General features: G+C 41.5%; 1 protein-coding gene across 27 annotated transcripts in view; it reads right to left on the bottom strand.

Annotated features, from left to right (window-relative positions):
• Positions 1–5,019: 5,019 nt before the first annotated feature.
• The window catches only part of ZBTB20 (zinc finger and BTB domain containing 20), a 913,066-nt gene continuing 891,346 nt past the window's right edge, over positions 5,020–26,739 (bottom strand). For all 27 annotated transcript variants that reach the window (XM_080655527.1, XM_080655526.1, XM_080655530.1 and 24 more), the window contains 2 exons: positions 18,961–20,565; positions 5,020–7,606 (listed from right to left, as the gene is read on the bottom strand). In XM_080655527.1, the coding sequence (XP_080511653.1) occupies positions 7,185–7,606; positions 18,961–20,545 (2,007 nt within the window). In that variant the 5' untranslated portion in view covers positions 20,546–20,565 and the 3' untranslated portion in view covers positions 5,020–7,184. The remainder of the gene's footprint in view (positions 7,607–18,960; positions 20,566–26,739) is intronic.

Below are 26,739 nucleotides of genomic sequence, written 5' to 3' on the forward strand. Positions count from 1 at the left end.
TCACATACACATCAGTAAATCCCACAGAAGTGCAGAGGTGGTTAAGTGCACTCCTCCTCCACACAAGTACCTTCAAGTTTTCAGGGAAGGGGGTCCCAGAAATGACTGACGAGTGGGGCTCCTGCAGAATGCCCCAAAGCCTCCCCACAGACAGCGGACGGCACTGATACACCCGATTAAGGCAAGAGAGCAGAAGCAGACATTGAGACTCTTGATTGACTAGAAGTTCCAGAACCCACCTTGTCGTTGGGGAATATGAATTTGGAACACTTTTGTGCTGAGAGCATCCCATGCTGGGTGTGTACATGCATAATGTACACTTATTTGCACATTTTGGACAGCAGCTGACATGCTGGTTGGGTTAAGTCCCTTTCATTACTAGAATCTACATATAAATTGCACTGATTTTGCTGGGCAGTAACAAACTTCTATTGCAACAGTAGTAGAAACAGATGTCTACTATGAGGTAAATTTTTTTTTTTTTTTTGTATCTTGGGTGTATCAGGATTTCATTGAGGCATTTTGAATGAAGAAAACCTCTGAATTTGAAAGAGGGCTAGTAGGGACTTTTTGCACCCTAATTAGGTATCTCAAAACCCAGGACTCCCATGATTGTGGCTAGATTTTCCCTATGATCTCAGATTAGGCTCCTTCATTGAAGACTTGAAAGTTGTGAGTTTGCATTTAACAAAGAACCGTCAGATAAACCAGATGCTCACCAAAACTGAGAAAAAAAGAGTAAAGAAATATTTTGTTGAGATTGTTCTCCGTTAAGAAAATGATTAAAAATGGAATCCTAGACACCTGTGATCCTGTCTTATGCAATTCACTAGTTAGATAAGATAATGTCTATTTCACACCTGGCCCAGATCTATGTCACAGAAACAGGATAGGAAATAGCAGCCGCTTCCTGAGAGTAGCCAGTTCCGACAAGTTTGTTGCCTCCCCCCAAACATAGTCTTCAGTCAGAAACAGGTCTCATTTTTGTGATAATGCAACTATTAAAAACCAAGAACGGTCCATGTCCCCGCACCCTTCCAATTTCTCTCTCTTCTGTCTCTCCCCTGGGCTTTCTGATTTAAGGCAATAATTCTTTACTACAAGTGGCTTCTTGTGAAAATACCTTAGCTGAGGTCACTTCAGATTAGATTTTAGTCTGAAAGTACTCAGTTTATGGAACAGTAGGCTGGGCCTGAAGAAACCCTGGAATCCAGGTGTTTCAGTCAGTGGTGTGAAAAGATGATGTTTCTGGTTTCAACCCGGTTCTGAAAAAGAACTTGTGCCATTTTCTGGGATCTGTTAATGTACACCACTGACCACTATGGATTTAGTGTCCAAGGAGAAAAAGTATTCAGAGGCTTAGAGAAATCTTTGGAGTATTTTGGTCAGGCTAATCATTTTAATACCTACTGCTAGAAATGATGCTTTGGTTAGTAATTTCCACGGTCTATGTTTACTTGGTCACCACAGCTTCTCCTCCTGGGGAGGCTTAAGCTGGTTCAGAACTGGCAGCTCTACACAGAGAGCCCTTGGGAATATGAAGATATTCTTTCTCTAAAGCAAGGGTGCATCTGTGTCCCTCTTCTGCCTTCATATGCAGCCTAAGTACCAGGATAGAGATTGCTTTTGAAAGTTTATTCCATGTAATCATATTTCCTGGGCACCTAAGAGAACAGCCCTTTTCTTCGTGAAAACAGAGAGAGAGAGAGCGTTGTCGTCATCCCAGCTGGGAAGTTGTGTGTAGCCCCAGAAGCCTGGTGGTCTGGTTGGCTGGCTCAAGCACTCTCCTCAGGCACTGCAGACTTGAGGCATTGGGTTGCTTTGCTTTTTCTATGGAGGAGGGAGTCTATTGAAATGCTAGTGTGCCCTTCTTTTTGTCTGTCACCAAGTCACATGGTTCTGTCTTCAGTGTCCTATTTTTCTTTTTTTAAATTTCTTTTCTGGGGGACAAAATTAGTCATTTAAATAAAGTTCTTTTCTAGTGAATAAAGAGGTTTCTTGGAGCCAGAAATCACTCAAAAGAAAGGCTTTGACCCTACCCATGGAAAGGCCCAGAGATTTCTCTAAATACCTCTTGCCAGACTTCCTCGTGTTGTGATTGGACGTTTTTTGGTTTTGCATTATTGGGTGCTGAATACATTTTGCAATCCTTTTGTTCTCTTCCCCAGGGCTTCCATTACCCAGGACTTCAACTCATTCCTAAATTAAAGAATTCTTTCAGGAGATTTCTTTTGAGTCATGTCACAACAGAAAGGGCACTCTCCCATTCTCCTCAATCCCGAGGGCATCTCAGGTTGTGTCTGCTCTTACGTTGCACCTTCGTTGTGTTTCTTTTTGCTGCAGCAGCACACTGGCTGTAGCAGAGGCAGATGGGTTATCTAATACCTTTGCTGTAGACTCACATATCCTTTGCTCCCAGGCCCAACTCATTAAATAACATCTATAACAACAGAGGAAGGTTCCAGAATGGGTACAGCTAGTGTGAAGCCTGGCCAGATCTATTTCACTGCCCCCTTTCCTAAGGGCAACAGGTGTTGGGAGCATTACGGGAGCCACAACTAGGAAGCAACATGAATCTTTATTATGTTCTCTTGGGGATCTGAGGGATTTATGAGGAGCACACCTCATTTTGAACTTCTGTGCTGAGGAAAAACACTGATATGGGGCGTGGGCTGGGCACATGCTGTTGGTGTGCTTGTCGGATGAAAGTACTAGTACACGTAGCTCAAGCCATTAGGACTATGTGAAACAAATCACCCAGAGGGAACCTTTTCTCTGTTCACATCAGAATGCCCAAACTCTAACTGTTCATAGGTTGGGAAAGGGTTTTCTTGGTCCTTGTAGAATATTGGGATGATACAAAATATAACCTCTATGACTCCTAAACAAAGCAAATCCAAGTCATTCTTTCTAAGACCAGGAGCTATCACAACCTACAAGATGCCCAGGAAGAAGGGATGACCCGCAGCTGGAACATAAGCAGGAAACTATCCACCAGTTTCTCATGGCACAGATTCAGAGCATTGGAAATTTGGGGAAGAGAAAGTCTTATTAGGAGCTAAACTTTATAACTCAATTAAAACATATAGTAAAACACATTTTGATATAGTTTTATCTCAGGTTTTTGTTTGTTTGTTGTTTTGGCCTGGCTTATTTCTCAATCAGATCCAGGTGTTCCAATTCCTTCCTTTTTAGGGCTATATTCTACACATTTGGAGTCTTGGGGATAAAAATATTGGCATTTAACACGGGGAAACTGTCCACTATGCTGAGATGCTACCAAGTTTTTAGTGCCTGTAAATTTTATTCTTCATAAACTGTATCTAAATGCTTTGTGAAACATATTCCTTTTTGACATTTTTCTTACCCTTGTTCAGCTGACCCAGTTTTAAAATCATAAATAGCTAAGAAATAATATTTTCCATACCAGTTCTTGTACTCATCCCATACTTATCCTAAGAGGTGTTAAATCTGGAACATTTGCTTCCGTTTTATCTATTTATTTTCCCCTGGCTACTGAAAAAAAATTTTCTAGCACTTATAGCACCCTAGCATGAAGTTCTAAATGCAAGAAGATTGTTGGATTTGAAGTCACAAAATAGAAGGATTCATGTTCATCCTCTATGCTCATAGCAAAATATGTTTCCCTATTTCCTAAGATGTTTGTGATTTAAAAGTAAAGATTGACGATCTAGATGCATCTCTATCCTTTTGAAATAGGTATGAATGGCTTACTTTCTAAAATGCAGGTCAGTTTGGAAAGCAGCCCTTTCAGAGGCCAGAACGCAGCAATGGCCCCACAGCAAGCTCATTGCTCCTCCAGGTTAGATTGTCCCCTCCAGCCCAGCCTCTTCCTTTCTCCAGAGAACAATCTGTCAACGACTTTTGGCTGTGAGATGTTTGAAAGGAATAGACACAAATGACAACAAGCAGAAAAAGTCTACTGCTATGCAAACCTGGATGGTCCATACTGTCCTAATGATAACATCACCTCACCAAAAATTCTTTAGGAATCCTCTGACATTGTTAAAAAAAGACATACTTCCTTTGAAGGAAAGTAATGAATATTAGGTTTTCAAGCCCAACTGGAATTTTCCCCCTACATGTTCTATAACTAAAGGTGGATTCTAACCCAATTGCTTAGCTTTTTACATGGCAAATTAGCATTAAGGCAAATGAGTCTCCTTTGAATTTGAGAAGCAGATAACTAAATCTGTGGCTCATAATGGCATCCAAATTCAACTTTTCTGGAGGTATTATGAATTCTGTCTATTTTGCTAAGGTTTAAATAAATAAGGACACTATTTTAAAAGCTATTGTCAAATAATTGAAAACATTTTAATGGGGCTTTTGGCTTTTGTTTATAATGTATACTGAGCAATATGTCATTTCCCTCTGGATTAAAAAATTTTTCTTAATGTCAAATTTTTCTTTCTTATTTTGTGGGTTGAATGACTTGTTTTCAAAATATCAAAACAATTCCATGACATGGTTAGTTAACTAATGCTCCCCCTGTTGGTTTTAAGTGGAAATATGAGAATCTTACACATTGCTATTTTAAAAAGCCAAGTTTTCAAGAGAAAAATGGACTTTTTCTTATTTTAAAATCTGTTTTCTACTAACTTTTAAAACAGGTCAATTTGGACACACAGTTCTTGGCAGTACTCCTCTTAGAAATCATGATGGGTGATATGCAACATTCAATTAACCATCCAAGTCTACATTAAAACTTTTAGCAAAATATTTACTGAATGAAGGACACAGGAACAAATCACACTCACATATACTCCAGCTGCACTAACCCTACTAAACATCACCAAGAACTTACGGAAAAGATCTCATTTAACCGAAAGTATAAAATATATGGGTAAAACCAATTCAGTCATTACAGAGCTATTTCCTTTGGAAGACTTCTCCTTTACTGCACAGGTTTTGAAAATAAGTTGCTAAAAGAAAAATCAGTTAAATGCAAACTAATTTTGAAACTAAAATAATCTATTTTTTTTCTCTTTTACAATTCTATTTTGGTGTTTCTGCTTTGTTTAAAGTTTTAATTTCCCCCTTAAGTGTGTTAAAAATATGCCCAGCAATGCAATCACCTTTGGCATTTTTGTTAGGTTTAAGAATTCCTACAGTTGGGTTGGAATCCCTTCAGGACACTGTCTATAGATAGAAAAATCTCTGTTATAATACCTTGATCAGGACTGAAGAGAGAAATCCCAATTAGGAAGAGAGAGTGGCACCTAGGACGATGCAATGGATTGGTGGCCTTTGAATGATGGATATTGGCATCTGGGAAGTGTGCTACTTTCTTGAAAACCTTTCCAAAAAGCAAGGGTTAATAAATCAGATAGAGAACGATCATCTTATTTTGCCCTCTCAACCACAGTGGAAATAGTCGGAAGGTAACATCTGAAAGGAAGAAAGTAATTTTGGCATCAAGGCTTCCTGCTCTGTCACAGGCTCTGCTCTCACTGGTCTCTGTAGATGGGAAGGGTGAGGAGCTACAGGGAGTTCTGTGAGCTCCTCCCCCAGGCTGACCACAAAGGGAAAGAAGCCATTTGTCAAGACCTCTAATCTACTAGTGTTTCATCAAAGAAAACAGTAAAGTCTATGGAAATTCTAGAATCATTCAATCTCAATGAACTTTTAGAGAACCAAAAAATCTGTTTCTGAAAGTTAAAGTCCCTCCCATGAAAAAGAACAGAATTCTAAGTGGATCAGTTGAAAAAAAATTCAGTGGAGCAACCTAAGCTTGCTAAAAGTCAAAGAACTACATATCAAAATACAAAGCAGCAGTTCAAATTACAGCAGGGATGGGCGGCCACAGAGGCCCTCATCAACCCAGGCAACACTTACAATAATAAAAATTAAGAAAAATTAAAAAAAATATGAAGAAAATATCCTTCCTCTCTTTCAAATATAACTTTAATTGCCTTTTATTCTTTCTATCTGGAAGCAGTATCGCTAACCTTAACAGTCTTGACTTACCAAAAAATATATATATGTGTGTGAAATAAAATAAAAGAGAAGGGATTGGTGGCAGTGTATGCAAAACCAAAATGGAAAAAAAATTACTTTTAACAATCTCATTTTTTGTTTTTTTTTTTACACAAATACTGTTGTAAATATATTAAAAAAATCAGCATTCTATCTGGTAAACGTCACTTTTGCCCCTCTATAAAATTTTGAATTAAAAAAGCCTCAAGAACTTTTTATTATTCCCCCACCCTCCATTTCTCTTTCTCTTCCACAAGAATATATCCTGACACTTTTTTTTTGTTTTTTTTTTTGCAAAGATTGTTGGAAATAATCCTTCTCTTGTACCTAGAAACATAGGCGCAAACCTCTGATATCTTTGTTTTATCTGCATTCCTGCCTTTCATGAAAGTCCCTCTTGATTGTGCTGAGGCTGTGGCTCAGCAAAGACACTGAATAAATACGATAGCCACTGTTGCTTGATGCTTGTCCAAGTCTTCCTGGCTTCTGCTGAAAGGGGGGACATGGAGGAGGTGGGCCAGGGTGTGTGGGCCCAAGCGGAATCTGGGGGAGAAGCCTGCCATTCCCCTTTCCCACATCACCAAACCCACTGCCCCTTCCCACCTCCACAGCCCTTTTATGAAATCAGACAACGTGGTAGGTGGAAAACAGCAGGGCCTTTCCTCTGGGTTTTCAACCAGAAGTGATATTCCACAGTTTTAACTGGTTACTGTGAAGTCCAAGTGGCCAGAATTGTGAAAATGTCCACTGAAACACTGCAAGCGGTGTACTTAAAGACAGTCGGCCTTTTAGATTTCGGTATATATTTTTGTAGTGCTCTTCACAAGTGAAAAAAAAAAATTTTTTTTTAATTTTTTTAAAAAGATTTTTTTTTGTAAAGAAGGGTTGTATTTAGAGGCCAGTAGCTAGAGATCCAACCAGTGGACCCCTTGAAGCACTACCAGGCCTTAAGGCCACCATCCGAGGGAGGCTGGGAAAACTATTATTCACCCGAGCCTCCGGAAATGTAATGTACCAGCAGGCAAAAAACAGTTCTTCATGTAGTACAAAATGAAACGAAACAAAAACAAAAACAAGAAAGTAAAAATGAAACCAAAACATTTCTTAAATTCTAGTGCCATAGCTTTTTTTGTTGTTGTTTGTTTTTTGTTGTTTTGTTCATAAGAAAGAGAGAAAGATATTACTTATCCGTCAGACACATGCATCCTCATGTGGTCGTTGAACTGCTCGATTTGGTCAAACTTTGCTGGACAGACGGAGCAGACGTAAGTGGTCCCCTCCGTGCAGGCCACCACACCTGGGGGGCCAGCGCGGGCTCCCGGGGCCGTGCCCGTAGGAGGGGTCCCGTTACTGGCACTGTGCAGGGCCACGTGTCGCTCCAGGAGGGTCTTGTGGGAAAACTTCTTTTTGCAGATGTAGCACTCATAGGACTTCTCCCCCCGGTGGAGGCGCATGTGCACATTGAGCGAGCTCTTCTGGGTGAAGCGCTTGTTGCAGATGCTGCACTGGTATGCCCTCACTCCTGTGTGTGTCACCATGTGCTTGATAAGGTAATCCTTTAAGGAGAAGGAGCGCCAACAGATGCTGCATTGGTGGGGCTTCTCACCTGTTGAGGTGGGAAGAGACAGCAGGCAGGACAGAGCGAGACATAGCGAGAGAGGGAGAAAGAGACAGAAAAACAAGACAACAAAAAACAAAAACAAAAAAATTAAAAAAATAGTCTGATTCATTAATGGATCCCTCTTGATTGGAAAGATCCAGTCCTTCCTGGCCTCTTGTGTGCTGAGAAACCTTGCTTTAAGGTGATGCCAGGGAAGTCTAGAGTTTCCTGTTTCCCTGTGTCAGAAATGGCTTTCTTGGAAAGCTACAAGACATTCCCCACTAAAAGTCTTCCAAGGCCATCCTGTGGAGAAAAGGAAGGGCTACTTTAAGGGGGTCATTTTCAGTGTCATCATTAGGGGATTTATATGTGTTTCCCATTAACGTTATCAAAAAATATACGAACTAAGAGAGAGGGAAGATCTTTGAAGACATGGGGTTCTTTACAATCTTTGGGAACTAAACACAGTGATCATGTAGCTCAGCTCTCCATTTCCAGTATTCTGTTCAGTGAACACGCTCGTGCCTTGGTTTTAGGCCTGGCAAATATTGGCCAACATAGGAATAAGTCATTCTGAAAAGCTACACTTTCAAGTTTATGTAGTTTAGACAGAAAGCTTCCTAAAATACAACTTAAGAGTTAATTGGCTCTTCTGTCTTGACTTCACTGAACTGCAGATAGGCCTTGTCCAGTGTGGAGGCTGGGTAGGTGGTGAACAACACGATGCTCTCAAATGGTCCTGCTCCAATCCAGGCCCCAACATATGGCCCACCACTCTGACAAACCTCCAATGCCTCTGAGGTACACAGTCCTACTTACCTCACTGTGCTGGTGTTGACATAAAAAAACATGTGAAATCACTTTGCAGACCACCAAGAGTGGTGTGGGAATACTTGCACGGTATTCTTATTACAACACTACCCTCCCTCTCTCCGCTGCCCATTAAATGTTTCCATATGCTTTTTGTGAACTCTTGGGTCAATTTAAAAAATAATTTTCTCCTTTACTGTTAGTCTGTTGGCTAGAACGCTTCTTTCCCTTCAGTTTACTGCTTTGGTTTGTTGTTGACTTAAGAAACCGAACTATCGAGCTTGTTAAAAAACAGAAGGTAAGTATAAATATTGTCAATGAATGGCCACATGAGGTGTTCTGATATAAGTAAACGTCCATAGACCTGTGACATCTCTTTGGATAAACAGAGACTTGTTTTTCTTGTTAGTACTGTTTGTTCTCAGCTCTGCTCTTGACAGGTGAGATGAACTACATTACGGTGTTTCCATCTCCCACCTCACTTCTGATTTCCCACCTCAAAGAAGTAAGTCCTTCTATGTACTCTCCCACAATCGAGCCTAAAGACCCCAAAGCCTTTGAAGTTCTTACAGGTAATATTTCAACATCTGGACAATGCATCACGGTAGGGAATCTATGTCTTAAATTTGAGTTAACTTCAATTAAAATTTGCACCTTTGTGTTTCCATTCCCCCCCATTAGGTATCATAGTAATAATGGCGATGAAAACACTCACCATGTTTGGGTGCTTAATATGTGCCAGACTCCGTGCTGGTGCTTTATGCTCATGATCTGTTTTATGAACGTTTATCCTACCAGACAGCTTCTTCATTGTGTTTGTAAACACAAAAGGATACGTTTCAAAGCACAAGATACATTTCAATGGCCGTTTTGTTCAGGAATTACTCCACAAATTTCTTAATTTCATGGACCTTTGCCCTCTTTTTCCTTTACTTATTCACAAACATTTTGGTCTGCGGCCTGCTCTTCTCAACTCTCTTCTGATTGCCTTTCCCATTTTCTTAATGTTGGGACAGAATGATCCATAGGGCCATAGGGTTAGAAGAGAAACATTTGTTTCACTCGTAGACTAAAATGAGGGAATTTCAGGGAGCATCATTCCTAAATGAAGAGTTCTGCCTCAGCATGGTATTTATTTACATAGATACATTTTTTTTTTTAAAGGAGAGACTCTAGGGAAGAGAGTCATGCCTGTTATTTTTAGTTGAAATGTTTCTGTCTGCTGTAAACATGTTTGGGACTCAAGCTGGTCTTTGCCTTCCTGGTGCTCTCAGGACACTTTCTAGAGGCCATGATAGGCCAGCCAACTACCTTTTAAAACATATCCACTTGTCACCTTTAATGGGACATACGCCTTCTTAAGTTCCAGATGGTATTTTGCTGCTAGGAAGTTAAAACTTTGGCTATGTTAAAGAGCTCTCACTCTTTGAAACTTTTACCTTCTAGTGCCTTTTTCCTCCAGGCAAGGTCACTGATGAAGGCTTTTTACTTTCACACCCTTCTCATCTGCCTGTAAGTTGTTTCTTCACAGTTGTCAGCTTTCCCTTCATAGTACAGATCTGTATGTAGTTTGCATGCACTGAGTGGTGTTTTGGCAATTAGTTACCTGTGCAACCCTGGGCTTTCTCAGTGTCTTCATCTCTATGGGTGTGTGTCCCTTCTGAAAGGGAGGAGCGGGATGGAACCCCTGTCACGGTCCTTTGCAGATTTGGTGGCTTTCCGCCCACCTCGGCCCACCACCCCTGAGGATTCCAGTCCCAGCCTCGTCAGTGTCTGACCTGCTTAAATCCCTCAGTGCATCCTCAGTCCTGCATTTTAAATGGGGCAAAGTGTGCTGTTCCCTTCCCTGCCACAGAAAATGAGGAGACATGTTTGCAAAGTAAGCACTTGGGAGGCCCTTAGAGGAAAGGGACTGTCTTACTAAACGGGGTGTATTTTTAGAGTAGTTGGGTATCCACAAATTTCATTTCTATATGTTTGGATTTGAAACAATATCACTCAGTGGAAATGGTAATATTTTTCCTTTCCATTATTTTCCTGCATGTTACTTCTAGCAATCCCACAGGGGCTTTCAGCATTATACATGACAGGGATGTGGTCTGCTGGCTATTGCTTTGTGTGGAGAAGTGAAGTTAAGATGAGTGGTGGTGGATGGTTTTCTAGGTCTGAACCTAAGGCCAGAAATGGCAAGTCCGATTTGTTAGATTTAAAGCAAAAAACCCCACAAAAAACCCAAAACACCACACCACGAAGTACAAAACAGACACTAGAATTATAATGTGAGGGGGAAGCTCACATAAGCAAGCCCCTTAGCTTTAAAATGATCCACTTTGAGGCTAATCAGATGTAGGAATCAGATATGAATTCAATTTCCTTGGCTGGTGACTTGGGCATGTTACTTAACCTCTCTAAGCCTCAGTTTCCTTATCTGTAATTTGAGAGTAATACAGTTAGTACCTGTCTTGTGAAGATAGTTTGGAAATTAAGGAGATAGGGCAGCTCAGAGTATGTGACAATTTTAAGAAAAATTCAAATGTTCCCTTTGGCACAAAGGAACTGACGATAAATGAAACCAATGGAGAAACTGGTGTGGGGAAGCCAACTCAGGATTTGGAAAACAATGTGTCAAATAGTCTATACTGCAGCTATGTAATTCAGAGTTAAAGGTATATAGACTACTCTCAGTTACTTACACTAATGGAGAGAAGTGGTGCCATGAATAAAACGTCAGCAATTAGAACAGACAGAGGATTTCTTAGCAAGCAACAACTGAGCTCTGGGGGATGGATAAACCAGACAGCAAGCAGAGGAATCGAGGCGGGGGTGGGGGGTGGGGGAGGGTAGTGTCTTTTACTAGTCTTTACTGATGGGAGGGTGGTAAACACATAACTTTTCTCCCTTTTTTGATGCATGCTCTCTAAAGAGCCACTTTTCAGCTCCTTCTCATGCACCAGCACTGACACTTTACCACCATGAGGGATGGGGGTGTGTTGGGGGGGGAGTGAACAGAGAGAGAGAGAGAGAGGAAGAAAGATACTGTTAGGTTAACAGATGCAGAGACTCTGCCCAAAGTTCAAGTAAAGATATCCTAATGGGCTCAGCCACCCCAATTCTGAATAGTGACCTCTATATTGGGGGCTCAACAAGAACCCATTTATTCTGCGGATTCTTTCTCATTCTAACTAGGCTTTTCCAGGGCTGCAGAAAGGACACTGAATACTTTTCTGAGCACTGTTCCCACCTGTCTCTCTCATTCTCTAGGCTTCCCCATCATCTTCTCTGGCACAACACCTCCTCAGGTAAGCACAGTGAGGGGTCAGAAGACCAAACCTGGGTGCGTGGTGAGAGAGCGGGCATCAGGGAAGGTGGCTACGGGCAAGGAAAGCAGAAGGCGTCCCTGAAATTATAGGCCCTCTGAATGGGGAAAGTCAAGATTGGAGCAGAAAATGGGAAAGGCTTAGTGACAACAATGGAAAAGTGCTCAGAGGGAATCAGCCCTCACTGACTGCAGAGTCTGCTCTCTACTGAGAAGTCCAGTTGGTGGTGGGCCTGCACACCTGAGGTGTAACCGCATGCCAGCCTTTCTCTCCAGTTCTGGGATGCCAACCCAGTGTCAGCTTGCCCTGTGAAACTCTCTGCTGGGGGAGTGGCATTGCCTCTTGGGGCACACTGCATTCACAAAACATCGGTGGCTTCAATGACAACTAAAATATTTTGGTGTTAAGCAGAATTATGAAGATCTCAGGGAATTTCACCCATATTACTTGACTTTTCTTACAACTTTAGGAGTAGGCTAGATATTAACCTCCCCAGAAGATGGTATCTCCATTAGAGAAGTATAGTAACATCCTGAAGGTCACTCAACAAGTCAGTAATAGCTGAGTATGACCTTAGCCCAGGCAATTTCCTGCTCTCTGGATTCTGCTGCAAAATGTATGATGCTGCTATAATACATAACATAGATGTTCCTAAATGGTTTGATAACTTACAGCATTTATAGTTAAGTGCTTTTACATAAATTATGTTATTTGGTTCTCAGAGCAACTATGTAAAGTAACTACTATTAAGATCTGTATCTTATGTGGCAAAAATCTGAGGCTCAGATTGATTATGGAATTTACCTAAAGCCACTCAGTCAGAAGTGGTAAAACTAGTGCTTTCTTACTTCAAACTTTACACTCACTCATTATTCCACAGCTTGATATAATTAAAAACCCAACCTCTGTTTGAGAATTATCATTTTATTATTTTGATTTCATTATTCTTATTCTATTGATGACATTTTTATGTTACTATCATTGCTATATCTATATCAAGTTCATGCTGAAATTGCTGAGCTTCTCTAAGTAAAAAAATTACCATATGTGCAGAGAACACTAACAGGCTAAAAACCACTGAATGGGCTATTGATAAAATAATTTAGAAAAAGGCCCAAACATCTACCATTTGTTAGTGAAGAAAACATAAGTGGGAACACAGACACAATATATTCCCTAGCAAATAAAAATGAAAAAGGAGAAAAGAAATTCAAGCCTTGCTGAGAAAATAATGCATTTATGTATACGTTCCTTAAATTAAATTCTTCTGGACATTTCTGAACATTCATTCACTTACTCAACAAATATTTTTTAAGCAACTACATATGCTAACCTATATTCATTATAGATTTCCAAGTTGAAAGTCCTAAGGTTGGTTTTAAAAGTAAGTTCTACCTGGATAGCATTTCAGATGAAATACATGACACCCAGTAAAAGCTGAATTTCTGATAAACAATGATGTTTTATAGGCTGTCACAAATATTGCATGAGACATAATTAGACTAAAAATACTGTTTATCCAAAATTCAAATTTCACTGGGTATCCTGTTTTTTTTTTTTGTTTTTTTTTTTTGTTTGTTTTTTTGCGGAGTTTGATAAGCCTAGACCTGGTGGTAAATAAATATCGTGAATGACATCTTGGTCAGCCTTATTATATGTGCAATTTGTTATATAGAGCAGTAAGAACAAAAAGAACATGATATATGAAACATGTTCACATCCACGAAGAGAACAATATATAAATGTGTAAAGCATTTTTGCATTATTTCTATGGAGGTATGTAACACAGTAAGTAAACTACTCTAGAAATAGACCACTTTTCCTTTTGGAAGTGATTAGACATTATCAGAGAAGAATTTGTTTCATTCATTGATCAATATTTGTTGAATGTTTATTCTCTCCTAGAGGCCTAATGCACGAAATTTGTGCAAGAATAGACCTTCCTTTCCCTGGCTGCCAGCACCAGCTTCCCTCTGGCACCTGGGGCCCGGGTTTCCCTCACAGCCCTGGCTTCTTCTGGAAGGTCGTCCGGAAGGATGTCTGGTCTAATTAGCATATTATGCTTTTATTATTATAGATAAGGTATTATGCTGAGTATATTTGAAGTATAAGATATATATATATATCTTTATGTATCTTTTACATATATATATATATGTATAAAGTTGTTTCTGTTCTCACAGAGTTTACATTCTAATGGGAAGGTGTAAAGACACCCACATAACGAAAAAATAGGTCAGCCTGTTATGTGACAGAAGGAGTACTTGTGCCACAGTACCTGGGCAGTTTGAGAAACTTAGCTTATCTCTCATATGAGAGATACCTGCTTCCATAATGAAGTCAAGCTGCTATCTATAACTCCATGTTACTTTTTCCAAACACATGGATTCTTATGAGCGGTATTTTAGAGAACAATGCTGTGTACAAAAGCACCCAGATGTCATCCTCTTGATCACCTAGACCAGTGGTCGGCAAGCTCATTAGTCAACAGAGCCAAATATCAGCAGTACAACGATTGAAATTTCTTTTGAGAGCCAATTTTTTTAAACTTAAACTTCTTCTAACACCACTTCTTCAAAATAGACTCGCCCAGGCCATGGTATTTTGTGGAAGAGCCACACTCAAGGGGCCAAAGAGCCGCACGTGGCTCGCGAGCCGCGGTTTGCCAACCACTGACCTAGACCAGTGGTCGGCAAACTGCGGCTTGCGAGCCACATGCGGCTCTTTGGCCCCTTGACCTAGACCAGTGGTCGGCAGACTGCGGCTCGCGAGCCACATGCGGCTCTTTGGCCCCTTGACCTAGACCAGTGGTCGGCAGACTGCGGCTCGCGAGCCACATGCGGCTCTTTGGCCCCTTGAGTGTGGCTCTTCCACAAAATACCACAGCCTGGGTGAGTCTATTTTGAAGAAGTGGCGTTAGAAGAAGTTTAAGTTTAAAAAATTTGGCTCTCAAAAGAAATTTCAATCGTTGTACTGTTGATATTTGGCTCTGTTGACTAATGAGTTTGCCGACCACTGACCTAGACCATCTAGGGAAGTGATTCTGAACTTGTGATGCAGGGCTCATTAAAACAGATTCTGGGTCCCACCCCCAGAAGTTCTGATCCAGATCTGGGTTGGACCAGAGAACTTGCATGCCGCTGGCATGGGCTCACACTTCAAGAACCAAAGTTATCCTTGAATTTTTCCTGTTGCTTGCCTTCTAATCCACACTGACACCTCCATGCCCCCAGTCTTTCCCTTCCATTCCCATTCCTCTGACTTTTGTTTTTTTCTCTTGGGAGGAAGCATAGAGGAGTCCTGCTTTGTTCCATGGAAAGATGTTTTGTGTTATCTTTGTTTTTTTTTCTCTGATTCTCTTAACTCTTGGTGTCCTTCCTCACACATTTTTTAAAGATGCTTTAAAATGAACTGAGGAACTTCTAGAAGAGATGAAGTCCTACTATGGGTTGTTTGGCAGAAGAAAGAGCAATTAGGTGAGAGATTTTTTTTACTCTTAAAATAATCCTTAAGAAATCAGGGGAAAAATGTTCATTTTATGAAGGCAGTTCAAGGGAAACCCAAGGAGTATCACATTGCCTCAGCATTTGAATTCCATGGAGGAAGGGAACATGTCGAGAGCTTATTATTCAGAGGTTGGATACAGAGCAAAGAAACTTAATGTCTCCTGGGAGAAGGGGATAAAGTAATAATGATGATAATCTTTTTAAACATTAAGTAGTACTTTACCTTTCATGAAAAGCTCTCCCATGCATCATACCTTTACAGCTACTCAAATGGCAGGCAAATTATTATTTCCATTTTAAACTCAAAGAAACTGAGGGTTATGAAATTAAGTGGCTTACGTAAGGCCACAATTAGAGAAACCAAACTCAACCCAAATAATCTAATTCCAGTACAATCATCTTTCACTTATGTCCTCACTCTGTGTTTTAGTATTATAATCATTTTGGAATATGCTTTATAACCAGGACTTCCTTGGTTCTCTAAGGTAGAGCTTTACTCCAAAGTAAATACCATAGACTACTTATTTATCTAAAACACTTCAATGAATATGTGGATCATTATCATACAGCTACACAGAATTTTACTTGGAATCCAATTTCAAAATTGATTTTCTGCAGTCATTGACAGCAAGTATCACTTACACTAAACCTTGGAGCTACTGAAATGCAAAGCCAGTTACCATGCATAGAGCTGTGATGCCAAGGGCCCACATTTCTTTTCGTTGAGCTCCGTTAATACTGTTTATTGGCAGGATTCTTTTTGGTTAGAATACAGATGAAAACACCGAATCCATTCCTACTCTGCCAGGTATTCCCCGTACTTTCTAGAGTCTTTCTAGACCAACATTTGGACTTTTTGCTCTAAATTTTTATCATTTCTACTGGGCTTCTGTGAAGTTGGGAGGCCCCACTTTTGTGATGTTTCCCAAGAAATTTGAGAGAATTTTGTTTTAAAATGTGGGCCCCAGAGAACCCAGGTCCTGCATTACTTCCATAGACCAGGCTGTCTTGCCTTTTTGAAAATCTAGACCACTTATTCTTAAACTTTGTTAGTTAGGTTATGGTCTCCTTTAGTGAGACAAAGTCTTGATAGATAGATGGTCCTTCTGACCTGACATGCCAAATAATTCTGGGATGAAAGAGAAGAGTGTTGTTTCTTTTAAATGAGGTGCTAGAGTGATATATGTACATTATTAATTGTTCTCAGATGTGGCCAAGTTATACACAACAATACATACACCTTCAGAATTTACTGAGGACTCTCATAGTCTACTACATATCCAAAGGCTACACTTTAAGCATTACTTAGATTTATAAAATGATTTTACTTGTAGCTTTTGAACATATGATGCATAAATGTGCAAACCCATTGCTGGTTTTCTTACGGGCAAATCTAGTTATTTGGGTTAACCACAGAATTCTCTGGTGAATCCATTGGATAAATGTGTTTATGCACCAAAAAGACAATTTTTGGTAGTACACTGAAATTTTTATGTTGTAAATTTAAAGCCTTATTTCAATATGTGATCTACTAGAATGTGTGAATTTCATCTCTACTAGGCCTACTGGAAGAGACGCACAGAAGGAAAGAATCGAAATGTTTATTCAACACCAACAAAGTCAAGTTTGGCTAAGAAGAAACTTCCACAAATGGTCTCTTTTTGCCCTTAATCCTTAGTTTTATGGTTTATAAGACAGCTATTTAGAGAAGGAAAGAACATAAACTATGTGAGAGTACTCTGTAAACCATAAATTGCCACATAAAAAAAATATTACTATTTGACTAATTTACCAAATAATAATGATACCCATACCACATGAAAAATTTCCTTGGTTGATCTCAGGATATTAGTGCATTCACATTTACCCCAAGTAAACATCATGACTCACCACTACCTGATTTTCTCCCTAAATTCAGCAGTGCATCAGTATGTTCTTTAGGAGGTGTGAAAACTGTCACCTTTAAAAACAACTCATTTGCATAAAGGTACATACATGATGTCCTGACTTAAGTTGAACTGCAAAGGGGAAAAGTTCACTTTAATGTTCTAGTGTAGCTGCTCCCTTCCTTGTTGTGCACCTTGTCTGTGTCTGTTGCTCTGGCTATTCTTGCTAGCTGATCTGAGAAACAAGGTTGCTTTGAGGAACTAATTTGATTTCATGTATTGTATGTAATTCAATGTGTAACTTTTCCCTGGCAACATATTTATCATTTAACAGGGATATTCTGGAACCAGAGGTTTACCAGAAGAGTGACTCTCATAATCAGAATTTCAAAAATAGTGATCATTGTTGGAAAAGGTATTTTTAGGGATAAAAGACTCTATGAGAAATCTTATCACATATGTGGTCCCTAATATGGAAGATATTAATGGTTCTTGCTTCTGTGTCTGTCCCATTATGGAGCTAGGAAAGAGCACTAGCTGGGAGGCCAGATCTTAGCTCTAGAATCAGAATCCAGGGATGAAATACCATCTTGTCCAACTACTCACCTGATGATTGAATCGCTTCTACAACATCCTTTGGAAATGATCATCCACTCTCTCCTTGAACACATCTAATAATTATAGGAACTCACTCCCTCTGGAGGCTGTCTATCCCATCTTAGAGCGGCTCTGACTGTCAACAGTCATTTTATTTTGTGGAAAGAATCTCCTTATTGTTTCCAGTCATTGGTCCAGTTCTACCTTTTGGCCCCAAACAAAACAAGCTTACTCTCTCTTCCCTCCCAACCATTTACATAAACTTAATAGTGCTAACAACAGCTATCACTTACAGAGTGCTTATGTGTTAGGAATTATTTTTAATAACTTCATTACAGATTAATTCATTTAACCCTAAAAACAGCACTAAATTAAAGATCTATCACTACTATTGCCATTATATTGACAAGGACACTGGAGTATAGAAAGGTTAAGCAATTTTCCGAGGGTGACAAATTCAGTAGACACTAAATCTAAATTCAAACCAAAGAAATCTGGCTCCAGAGCTCCAGCTTAACTACTACATTATGCTGTCCCTGAAGCTGGACTGAGGATGGCTTATATGATGCCCCAAGTCTTCTGCAGTCTGAGCATCCCAGGCCCTTCAACTGTGATTCATATGCTAAGGTTTTGCGTCCTCAGTCACACTGCTCTGAATTAGTCTATTGTCCTTTTAAAAGGTAGTACCCAGAACAGATTGTGGTCTTAGATGTTGAAATGGAGAATAAGCAATAGAAAATAGAGTGAGTCTATCACTCCTCTTCATTTCAGGGACCACAAATGCAGCTTAAGTTTGCATCAGCCTTGCTGTGGCCTCTTTGAGCTAATGGTTCATATAGAACTTACTGCAGCCTAAAACCCTCATTCCTGCTCTACCTAATGACTTTTGTCTGTAAAATGAGATTCTGTAGTATAGGATCTCCAAGGACTTTTCCAGTTATAAGCATCTTGAGTCAAAGTTCAATGTATTTAAAGGATGTTGTGCCTGTAAATTCTTTATCAGGCTTTTCCCCCTTTAGCCCTTCTCCATAAAGGGTTTCTGTGATTTTGTCTTTTGGTGGCAGGATGCTTTGTTTCTATGATGGGGGCACAGTTGGGACTTCTAAAGGATGGCTTATAGTGGCATCTCCTTAAAAATCTGAAATGTGATTCCAAATCTTCCCTTCTACCTGCTGTCCTGCCCCTCCCTTCCCACCGTCCCCTCACACCCACCCACTGCCAGATTTCCCGGGGCCTGCACTCACCTGTGTGGACAAACATGTGCTTGACGTAGTTCTGTTTGGCGGTGAAAGTCTTGTTGCAGAGAGTGCACTCGTAAGGCTTTTTTTCGCCCTGCCCACTGGCTGTGCTGTGGCCTGCAGATGGGGCCAGGGGCTGTGGCGCTGGCAGCTGTGCAGTAAAGGTGGACAGGCCAGGCTGGGACACTGTCACAAACTGGGTCTGTTGACCTGTCAGGGGCTGTGGCAGGCTGAAGAGGAAAGGCTTGGGGCCGCTGCCTGCGGGCTGGGTAGTGAAGAGGGCCGGCAGGTAGGTGTTGCCGGCTGTGCCAATGACCTGTGTGTTGCTGGTCAAGGTCAGAGGCATCCTCAAGTTGCTGGTGAGGGTTTCTGTCTGGCGTAAGTAGAGCTGGGTACCTGGCAATGGCTGCCCGATGGACGTGTTGACCGAAGGCTGCTGCAGGACGCTCTTGTCAGAGCTGTTGCTAACAGTGATGACCGTGTTGTCCATCTCCGCCTCATTGCTTCTTTCTGGAGAGGAGGCGCCTGTCTCTAGCTGGTGTGGCTGCGCACCACCTTCTGCAGGGGCTTCCGAAGCCTGCTCAGGTTGGGCGGGCTCAGCCTGGCCTTCCCGCGCTACCCCAGGCCCGAACTGCTGCTCCACGGAGTCGGGCTCGGTGCCTATGGAGGAGCTGACGCCCGAGTCGAAGCTTTCACCCTTGGGCTCACTCTCGGTGCCCTCGGCCTGGTCGGTGTCTTCCGTGCACTCCTCGGATTCATTGCGCTCCAGAATCTGCACCCTCTGCTGCCCATAGTAGTCGTAATCGTCCTCCATCTCCTGCTTGATGTGGATATTGCCTACCAGGGTCTGGATGCGCACAGGCCGGGGCTGCTTGCGGCAGTGCGTGGTCTCTGGGGTGGTGGACAGGTAGCGCTCCATCTGCTGCGAGCGCTCATGGATGCGCGTGATCCAGCTGGGGTCTTCCATGTGGTGGTCGCGGGGCAGGCCGAGCGCGGTCTCGTGGTGGCTGACCACCGCGCCGCTATAGAAGGAGCGCTCGCCGCTGCCGTTCTGCATGGAGCACGCGTAGAGCGCCGAGTAGATCCTGTCCACGCTGTGCTGAGGGTGGCTCTGCAGGTAGCCGGACTCCGTGTCGCTGCTCTGACCCGATGTGCCTGACTCAGGCGTGCCCCGCGGTGTGTCCTGGCCCGAGTCCTGGATCCCCGGGAACACATCGCCCACATTCTGGGACACGATGCGCGTGCACTCGTCGATGACTGTTTTGATCTGCAGGATGCTGGCGGCCGTGAGGATCTGCAGGGCTTCCGACTGTGAGACGCGCAGCACGCCGCTGTACATGAAGTCAATGAGCTTTTGCACCGACTGCACCGACACCACGGACGGGATCTCGATGTCGCTGTAGCCCAGCAGCAGCTTGTCCTGGAAGAAGGGGCTGCCGGCAGCCAGCACGCAGCGGTGTGCGCGCAGCATGCTCCCGTGGATGCGCACCGTCACGTCACAGAAGTGGCCACGGTTGCGCTGCTCGTTGAGGGTCTCGAGCACGGAATTGCTGAAGTTGTGAAGGTTGATGCTGTGAATGCGCTCGGTCATCCCCTTGCAACTGATGTCACCTGCGCGGCAAGACAGATACAAAACAGAGCGTGGGTCAGAGCTAGCTGACGGCCTTCCTGACACTGGGGTCTCAGGTGGGAACTGCTCATGGCTCCTAGAAGCACCCCCTTGGCAGACACAAAAGGGCTCTGTGGGAGATGGACAGGATTTGCACAGAGGTCACGCTTCAGGTATGATGTCCTATGGGAAGAAGTCCTTGAATTGTGTCCCAACAGTGTCCTAGCTATTTTGAGGTATTAAATCGAACTAAGAACTAGAAGACTTATTCTCAAGGAACAGTCCTACGTGGACAGGCCTAAGTCCATGTCCTTTGGGAAATCTTATATTTTCCCTAACTTACCAAAGTTCCTTATTTTATTCATAGCAAAAATATAAATTTCCTTGCTATTAATTTATGTGGCATATTCTCCAAACCCATACCATGTATACAAAGATTCTTGGAAAAGATAACCCAGACTAAGATGTTTACCCAACAGCTGCTACCACATTTTCCAGTAGAGGGATGAGTTATAGAATGCAACCTGCCAGCTTCAGGGGCATTTGCCTGCTACTTTCTATATCTAGAGAACATTCTAACGATGACATTTTTCTTGTCATCTCTGACAGTCAGAACTTTCTGGGGTGGCTGTATGCAATGTGATGATTTTCTGAATTTTCTGAGGCTTAATGAGGAAGGAATGTTGAAAAGGTCAGACAGAGATAGCAACATTGATCTGGGAGACTGGCCTACACTCGGTGATCATATTTACCATTCTAACTGGGCACTGTGAGAGTGAAAGGAACACTGTTAATAATAAGTTGGGATAGCAGGACTAAACCAGGAGTGGGATGTCTAAACACCCTAGGTCAGTGGTCGGCAAACTCATTAGTCAACAGAGCCAAATATCAACAGTACAACGATTGAAATTTCTTTTGAGAGCCAAATTTTTTAAACTTAAACTTCTTCTAATGCCACTTCTTCAAAATAGACTCGCCCAGGCCGTGGTATTTTGTGGAAGAGCCACACTCAAGGGGCCAAAGAGCTGCATGTGGTTCACGAGCCGCAGTTTACCGACCACTGCCCTAGGTAACTGGGTGCTCCATGTACTTGCTAGAGGGAAATATCAAACACTCCTGGTAAGAAGGCAACGGTCGGCTCTGCAGAGGCAGTGGACAGCCTGACTCATCACCATCTTTATGCCCTGGGCTGTGCAGATGAGGGATAATGTTAGTGACATTTGGGTCACAGATTGAGAAAGAAAACAGGTGGCTATAACAATCAGCCTTAGGGCTTCCTTCTTTTTCTACCTTACCTCTCAAATGGCTCTACAGAATCCCTCTCTCCAAACCACTCTTCAGTCAGATTCCCCATTTTTGCTTCCTGACTGAATAGACAGCTTGAGAGAGGGAGACCATGTAAGAGGGCTTTCAAAACCAGGTGGCACAAGTACTATTGACTGTTGGCCTGTGACCCAGCTCGCTGTGTCTTGTTGGACAGAACCCCAGAGGTAATAGCCTGCAGACAGATCCTCAGGGTCTTTCCCCTCTACCTTAAGAGAGAGGACTTGCACAGGGAAGTCTGAGCTCAGCTAGAAGTTCTACCTTGCTTCACTCAATCTCCTCACGCTGTCCTCGCTCGTGGGACCATATCTTTTTATATAGCCATTCATTTCTTTGGTTCCCATTTTTACATTTAGTCAGCCTCATACATATCCACTAATGTAATAAATGCCTACAGGCTCTTTGTTCACTCTCAGTGATATGACTTGCACAAATTTTTACAGAAGAGAATTGCTTCTTGTTTCAACTTCCATTGGGTCTATTCCTTCCTAAAATAGTTCATTAGGATACTGTTATTATTTTTTTTTCACTCATGTAAAACAAATTATCTTTGCCAGATTAAAGAATAATGGTGAATCCTCTATAATTGTGTTAATACAAAATATGTCCCCAGAGCGAGGCTCCAATAACCCAGGAAGGAATATTCAGGAGAAAAATCAGCAGACCAAACTCTATGCTCTTTCTGAGATCCCCACCCATGCATTTGTACCATGATAATAATAAGAGCAAACTTTTATTTATTTTTTTTAGAGCTTACCTTGTGTTAAATCCTATCTACTGGTCTATTATATGTATGTTATTTTATTTAATCTTCAGAACAACCCTATGATGTAGGTAGTATTATTAGCTCCATTTTTTCAGATGATGAAAGCAGGCCAGAGAAATTAAGAAATTTGCTCAACTGGTGCTAAACCATTTGTAGACGACCTGATTCTGGGTCAGGGTTTCGTACGTAACAGAGCAGCTCCCTCGCTGCGATCTATTGAAAGTCAGCCCTTTTGAATAAAATTAAAAAAAAAAAGAAAAAAAAAGAAATTTGCTCAAGGTCAAACAGGCAGTTGGTGGTAGAACTGGCATTTGAGTCCAGGCAGTCTGGTTCTAGAATTCATGCTCTTATCTCCTTAACTATTTTTGCATGCTTTGCCCTGAATGAAGTCTGGCCCTTTGGTGTCCACTGCTGCTGTAAAGCTGTGTGAAAAGGTTTGTTTAGCATGCCCTCTAGCTACTTCTATACATCTCTATGAATTAGCATGGCATTCATCTTTGTTGAAATCTTGGGACTTCAACATAGCATCAGTTATCTAATAAAGAACATATATTTAAGTTTATAAATGAAAAAATTCAAGAAGTGAAACAACTTGTCTTGGCACTAACATGTAGTGTTTTCTAAATACAATGTTAACATCGCCAAGGTCTCTTTCATTTAAGGAAAACCATAACCACTGAAACTATTTGAGTCTCTGAAAAAATCACTATCTCTGAGGGAAGTATCAAATAGCTCCCAGTAGAATGCAACAGTCAGCTACATGGAGGCTGTGGGCAGCCTGGCCCATTACTATATGAAAAACTTGGATTGCCCAAAGATCGAGGGCTGTCCTAGTTCTCAGTACAAAGAAGAAGAAATAGACACTGAAAGGGATGAAGGAGGTTACTTTAGAGATGGAAATGGCTAACAGCAAAAACTATCATTATACCACACACACACATGCACACACACAGTCTCATGAGGAAAATTCAAACTGCTTGTTTGACTTTAGTGGTTGAGTCTACCTAAACAATCAGGTAACACTGTAGAGGTAATCACACCCACAGAATATCTGTTAAATGGTCTGAGTTCTGATTATTGCAGTAATGGTGTCACCATCTTCATTAAAAACCACAGAGACAAACTCAAACCTGCACTCATATACAACCTGACAAGCCTCTTTGGTTTTTTACAGGAAACCTTTGCAAACATCTCTCCAGTGCACGGTCCTGCATGGCAGCGAGCAGCCATGAAGGGCTGAGTGGGTTTGCTGAAACGGGAACAGATGCCCTGCCTCTCCTTTCAAGTGTGCCTCGTTCCTCCAGCACACAATACTGAAGCAATTCCTTTCCCAGGCTTTCTTTTATTTTTTAACATTAGTACAGTGGGAAAAAGTTTCTGCCACAGCAAAGCAATGTCCAGGCTTTTGTGAAACATGTCCTTTTCATCCAATGGGCAATAATGTATAGATTCTAATGGAATAAATCTGAAATACTCTACTGTAGAAGATTTGTCCCCATTGAAAACAAATCTTGATTAGATGATTATTCAGGGACTGTATAAGGAGGAATGGTGTGAAAATGCTGACTCCATTCTTTCCTAGATTGGCACTAAATAGGCATTTGGGCTATTCAAAAAAAAAAAAAAAAAAGAAAGAAAGAAAGAAAAAGAAAAAGAAAGAAAAAAGAAAAAACTCTCGCACTCTACAAAACCATACAACTTTACAAAGATGATGCGTACTTGGAAAGGCCACCCCACCTAAAACCCCCACAGTGGTATGAACACAGAAATGATAGCAGTGAAAAAAAGTGAATAAAAATAGTTTTTGAGTGTTTTAAAATAATAACCTGTCTCCTTTTCACTGGAGTACACATACAGAGGCAGCCTGTGATGGCATTCACTAGAAACATGCGAGGAATTCTACTCTGAAAGTGATCGTGCATTCTAAGTTACTATGTTCCTTGGGTGAGCACAATATGGATGGGGCTGAAACAGGAGTGAGCACAAAAGGGAACGCCTGCTTGTGCTGAAATAGGTGACAGAGGGCCCCGCTCTCTGTTTTGTAGGAACCCAGCTGCTCTGTCCCTTAAGCTGCGGGGGTCTGGGATAGGACTTAGCATGAGAATAAAAAGCTGCCAGTGCACAAGGGAAAATGAACAAGAAAGGAAACAGCAGGCAATACACTCTCTTTTAATTAGGTGTGAAATCCAGTGCTTCCTCCACCCGGATATGTAAAATGAGAATAGTGCCAGAGATGCTGTAGAGGGAGATGGGAATTTGAAGTCTCTGTGACTTGGGAGGAAACACCAGCCCTCAAATTAAAACCAATAGGAATTTCGGTCAACAGCCCTAAGTCCAAAGGGCCGAAAAGCCCTTGAGCTTTCAATCTGGGCCACCAGGTTCACATGAGGAAAGTGGGTCAGTACATGAAATAGGGCCAGGGTGGCCAGGCCTCCACAACCCAGCCTCTTCCATCGCACTCTTTTCCACCTTGTACCTCGATACCTTTATGCTGAAGTTGTTCTTTCCTAGATGAGCTGATAAGTGATGATCTTAAGCCATCACATGTTGGTCACACCAGGAAAGAGCCATTCGTCTCTGGATAACACAGGGATGCACGTGGTAAATCAGGTCCTTTACTCCCTAAAGCAACATCTGTTGCTCTGCCAGGGGTGGGACTTCAGTGTCTACTTCACCTAAATTCGGAGGGAGACTAGCTGAGGCCATGTGCTACAGGGGGATAGTGGTTGCTAGCGCAGTTTCCACCATCTAGAGCAGATGGCCCTCTCTGTCTCAATGGCTTCTTCACACTCTTTGGAGGGAGGGTGGCTGGCGACACTGGGGAAATCACTTTGTGAATGGAAGGCGACAGGCAGAGCAAGACCTCATTTCCTACCCTGGCTCCATACACCTCGCATACAGCAAGTGCCATTGCCCCTGTGAGTGAACCATGGGAGGGTTATCAGCCTGTGGGAAGGAGCGCAGCCCTGCTTTACTTACCCATTCCTGAGTGGAAAGGGGATGCTTTGGGCCTGCTGCCAGGGGCTGATCTCCTCTATCTTCCAGAATATCTAGGCCCAGGGTACAAGAACCATTAGAGATCATCATGGTTTTGTGTGTTGTTGTTTTTTTAAATAATTGGTAACAGAATTCTTCTCATAAAACATAAATTGTTCAACTTTCAGAAATTTAACTTTCAAACATATTTTCAGAAATATACTACCTATGAAAGTTGGGGATAGCCCATATATAATTTTGTAGGCATGACTTCCTATGCCAGTTGGATAGAGATATTAAAAATTATTAACTTGTTTAAAGTGTTTACAACACCATTATATCTATTATCTCAATACTGCACTTGAATATGTCTTTCATATTACTTAAAATGTCATTCATACATGTAACATTTCTGGAACACATTTTAAGTATTCATAAGTCCTTAAGATGTATACAAGGCTTTAGGGGGTGCATCTACATTTTTTTTCATGAATGGACATGTTCCTACTTTCATAGGAATAAGGTCAGTGGCTTTTATTAGAATCTCAAACAGGTCTGTGTTCTCCCAAGTTAAGACCCATGGATTGAGAGATTCAATTATCTCTCTTTTAGCAGCTCTTAAAAACTTTCAATAATCAAAGCTTTTGTAACTTATACAACCTTCACCACTGTGTCTGATGCATCAGGTCTGTTGAGCTGATGTTTCCCATTTACTTCAAGTTGAGCTGATGTTATTTTATATGATAAGCTCAACAACCTTAGCCAAACGGACAGAAGTTATTACCTTTCAGAAGAGAATGATTTAAAAATAAAAATGAGACTGAAAGGGAAGAGAGAAAAAAAGAGAAGGTAAATGTAGATAATACTAACCCTAGCTGAGATAGGGTGGAATATAACGAGCCACATAGTTTTATGATTGTTGAAGCCAACTATTATTTAGCAAAACTTGGTTTGAATCAGATTTTTATCAGAGTGGATCCCCTTGGACAGTTAACACAAATCCAGAGAAGAGCTATGAAACAATGTTTAACTTTTTTTTACTGTAAAAATAAGATTTTGTGGTATATATTGAATAAAACATAAGTACAAACTAAATATGCAATCCTAATAT

Source organism: Plecotus auritus, assembly GCF_963455305.1.
Source record: "Plecotus auritus genome assembly, chromosome: 2".
Classification (NCBI taxonomy): domain Eukaryota; kingdom Metazoa; phylum Chordata; class Mammalia; order Chiroptera; family Vespertilionidae; genus Plecotus; species Plecotus auritus.